The sequence below is a fragment of the Alexandromys fortis genome, unplaced genomic scaffold, assembly GCF_014885135.2.
Source record: "Alexandromys fortis isolate MF-2015 unplaced genomic scaffold, M_Fortis_MF-2015_v1.1 scaffold_84, whole genome shotgun sequence".
NCBI lineage: Eukaryota > Metazoa > Chordata > Mammalia > Rodentia > Cricetidae > Alexandromys > Alexandromys fortis.
This window is the reverse complement of record NW_026068017.1, coordinates 77612-81696: the sequence shown is the minus strand read 5'-3', so window position 1 is coordinate 81696 and position 4085 is coordinate 77612. Positions and strand designations below refer to the sequence as shown.

The 4085-nt window shown below is 35.2% G+C and overlaps 1 protein-coding gene across 1 annotated transcript; it reads right to left on the bottom strand.

Annotated features, from left to right (window-relative positions):
• Positions 1–2175: 2175 nt before the first annotated feature.
• Positions 2176–3114, bottom strand: LOC126513991 (olfactory receptor 4C12-like). The gene has a single exon (XM_050162637.1). The coding sequence runs from the start codon at positions 3106–3108 to the stop codon at positions 2176–2178; it is 933 nt and encodes a 310-aa protein (XP_050018594.1). The 5' UTR covers positions 3109–3114.
• Positions 3115–4085: the final 971 nt, after the last annotated feature.

Below are 4085 nucleotides of genomic sequence, written 5' to 3'. Positions count from 1 at the left end.
AAAAAAAAAGAATTCTGAGCTCTTTTGAATAGGAGATCTGGTCAAAGTTTCCTAATGTTCCAAAGCTAAAAATGTTTTAAAGGAAGACTTAACAACTCCAGCATTGCCCCTACCCTCTAAAGAGATGTTGAAATGGAAAAAACATTACTCTGTAAGTAATTGTAACAAACCTAATCCTCACCAAAATGAATGTCAATGCAACTGTGGAACAAGGTATTTTATACTCTATGTGAAAATGTTGTCAAGTATGAAAACAGCAAAAAATGTTATCATACCTGAATATTGCCAGTCATATGATCACAAAACTGGAAATGTAATATCCATAATTTGGAAGACAGTAATGTACCTCCTTATAATTTTTCTAAGAGGGATGAAGTTATATTAAGGCCCCTGCTTCAGATCCTGTCACATTTATTCATTATAAGCAAGGAAAGGACAGCATTTGTAGTCAACATCTTCTTACATGTCCCCGTCTAGCCATCTCTGGACCCAAGGGGCCCTGCATCCCAGAGGAGTCCAGATCCTGTACAACTCATTAAATACACAATAATTACCCAGGACCTATCCAGGAAAAATTTTCTCAGTCTCCTGAGGTTTGGGATACTGATGGCCATTGAGCACTGCCGAATATACTTTTGGAGAAGGTGAAAATGATAAAAAAGAAGATCTATTTATTCCTACCATATTCCTGTTATGGAATGGACATGACTTATTTGTAAATTAAACAAATGTAGACATCCATGTAGGCTAAGGGTGGGCTATTTGAAAACCACTGCAGAAATTATAAATACTTTGTGTTTAAGGAAATTTGCTGCTTTGATCTTGACATCAGTTTGTGGGTATGGAGTTGTTCTCAGAATTCTTTTGCTGCTCTCTAAATTTCCTTGGCTTATAGCATGCCTCCTCATTCATTTCTCATCCTGGTGATTCATGTTCCTTTCTTCACTTTTAATGGATTTTTTAGTACTCTATTAAAAGGACAAGCTTTTGGTTTCATTAACTTTTTTGATATTTCATCTTCAATTTCAACTGGTTTCTACCGTGTGTGTGTGTGTGTGTGTGTGTGTGTGTGTGTGTGTGTGTGCTTTTCCAGTGCATGTGGAAGGCTCATATACATCTGGAATTCTCCGGTATTCTAGTGGAAGGATCATATAAACCTGACAGTCACTGACAATATCTTATGTAGCAGCTTCTAACTAGCTACTGTAAACTTGTCCTGTTTCAAAAAACCTAAAATGTCTTCACCATTTGATGGACAACAAACTATATATTTCCAAAATATTGGAATCTCAGTGTTCAAGGAAGAACTTACTTTTCTTCCTTATTTAGATATTTATCTTATATTCACTGTGTGTAAACTTTACTTTCAAATAAAAGAATTGTTTTAGTTTGTTCTGCAACTGGATTCTAAATTATAAAATGTGTAAATAATGTCAGTCTTGTACGCATAAGATGAGCAGTATATTTTCTGTATAACTTATATTTAATAAAGAATAAAATCCACAAAGAACTTATGTGAAGTTCATAGTCTGAAGTAAAATGATATAGTTGAACATGTTCTTTTCAGTTACATTTAAGAAGCAGCATCTCAATATTACTTAAGGTTATTTTTAATATTAACCTTATAGTCTAGGTTTGTTTAAGAACATTGAGATTTTTCCAATTACTTTATATTTCTTGACTAAAAAGCAATCATTTGTGGATGAATAAATGTTTCAGCATTAGGAGCACTTTCTCCTCTCATATAAGATGAGAGTTTTCTACACAAAACTCATGATGAGTGGTTCAAAACACCCTGTAGCTCCAATTCCAGGGGCATCCGAGGGCTCTATGTCCTCCTTGGGCATCATCACCAACCTGGTACGCACACAGACAAACATATTCAAGCTCAATAGATAGATAGATAGATAGATAGATAGATAGATAGATAGATAGATAGATAGAGATACATACATACATAAATCTATAAAAGAAAGAGGCATTTGGTTATGATGATAAAAGTATGAGAGAAGAGAAAATAAATGAATTACTAACTATCCAGTTTAATCTTCTGCGTAAGTAACTATCTCCAAGTGACATCCAACTCTGCATTATAGTAGACATTATTGTCAACAGGTAAAAAAGTTGGAAGTAATTTAATGTATTACCTATGTATGCAAAGTCCAAAGACCCTGTTTAATTGTTATCTGAATTCACATTTTTTTTCCTCCAGAGCTTCCTTATTGCATTTTTTACCTCAGAATTCCTGAGGGTATAGATTAAAGGATTCAGCAGAGGAGCCACCATAGTATAAAAGACAGCAACTGCTTTATCAATTGGCAAAGTGGTTACTGGGCGTAGATACACAAATATGCAAGGAATAAAAGACAAAATCACTACTGTGATATGAGACATGCAGGTGGAGAGGGCTTTGTGCCTGCCTTCCAAGCTATAGTTCTTTAAAGAGCGTAAGATGATCACATAGGATCCCATCAAGAGGAGGAAGTTAAATAGGCAGATGAACCCACTGTTGGCAGCAACGAAGAGACCAAGGGTATGTGTGTCCATGCAGACAAGTTCCAACAGTGGGTACAAGTCACACATAAAATGGTCTATGATGTTGGGGCCACAGAAGGGCATCCAGACTGTAAAAAGGATCTGAATAGTTGCATGGAGAAACCCTCCTGTCCAGGCCACTCCCACCAGGAGAATGCATAGCTTGGAGTTCATGATGGTCATATAGTGCAGAGGTTTGCAGATGGCCACATAGCGGTCATAGGCCATCACTGTCAAGAGAATGATCTCAGTTGCACCGAAAATGTGCTCTGCATAGACTTGCGCCATGCATCCGTTAAAGGAGATGACTTTGTTCTCTTGAAGGGAGTCCACAATCAGCTTCGGAGCCGAAGAGGAAGTGTAAATCATATCTATCAAGGAAAGGTGGCTCAGGAAGAAGTACATGGGGGAACTCAGAGCCCTGCTGTGGATGATGGTGACCACAATGAGCAGGTTGCCTGAAATTGTTACCATGTACAGAACCAAAAATGTCACGAACACTACTTTCTGCACGTGGGGGTTCTGTGTGAGGCCGATCAAGATGAATTCAGTCACGTTCCTTTTATTCTCCATCTGTGTAGTGGAGATATTTGTCTGTGAACCAGAAAGTATTATTTTTACCTTTAGGAAAAAAAGAATCAAAATAAATATTCCAAAAAATTCAGTATTTTCATCACTCTATTGTTTTAAAAATGAGGTCCTGTTTTCCCAAATTTTGTACAAATAGAAACCTCAAATCTTTTCTTATTTGATTTTTTTTAGTCTCTTGTTTTCTCATCCTCAACTGTATTCTTTTAAGACACAGAACATCAAGAAAAAAAAATCAAATGTATTGGGGTCAAAGGAGCAATTGCAAACTTGTTTTTTCTCCAGAAGAATCGAACATTGTAATCATTAGAACATTGTAATTGTTTTAGAAATTAAAAAGATTGAGAACTGTATATGAAATAAGGTGAATTACAACTATAAAATAGGTTTTACCCTACTCATAATTATGTAAACATGTCAGAGGTAAAAGTTAGTGATAATGTCCATAGATTCAATATTCAAAGACTTTGGTTTTGAATGCTTATTTCAAGAATAAAATTAAAATGGAATATTTCCCATCAAATTGCTTATAGATCTAATTTCACAGATATAAAACCATATCTATATGAGTTCCCTTTTCTTTACAAACTTACTAAAAAGGTGGCACTGGAGGATATTATGTTAAGTGAAACAAGCCAAAAAGTATCACATGTTCTGTCCCATAAGTGAGTAATAAAATCAAAGTGAATATAAAGGTAGAATAGTGATTCCTAAAGCATGAGAATGAAAGTTTACATGTGCCCAAACACTTTTAACTACAACAATAGTACCGGTATGTGCTTTACACTGCAACTGATAAGGAAAGGGAAATAATGATGCTGATTTAATCACTGTATACAGAGTACATATGTTGAAATAGCACATTGGGTCCTACACTGTAAAACTGTGGGAAATAAATAAATTTACATATTTAGGATATTTAATTCAGGATCTGAGATTATGGATATCTTTTTTCTTTTTAT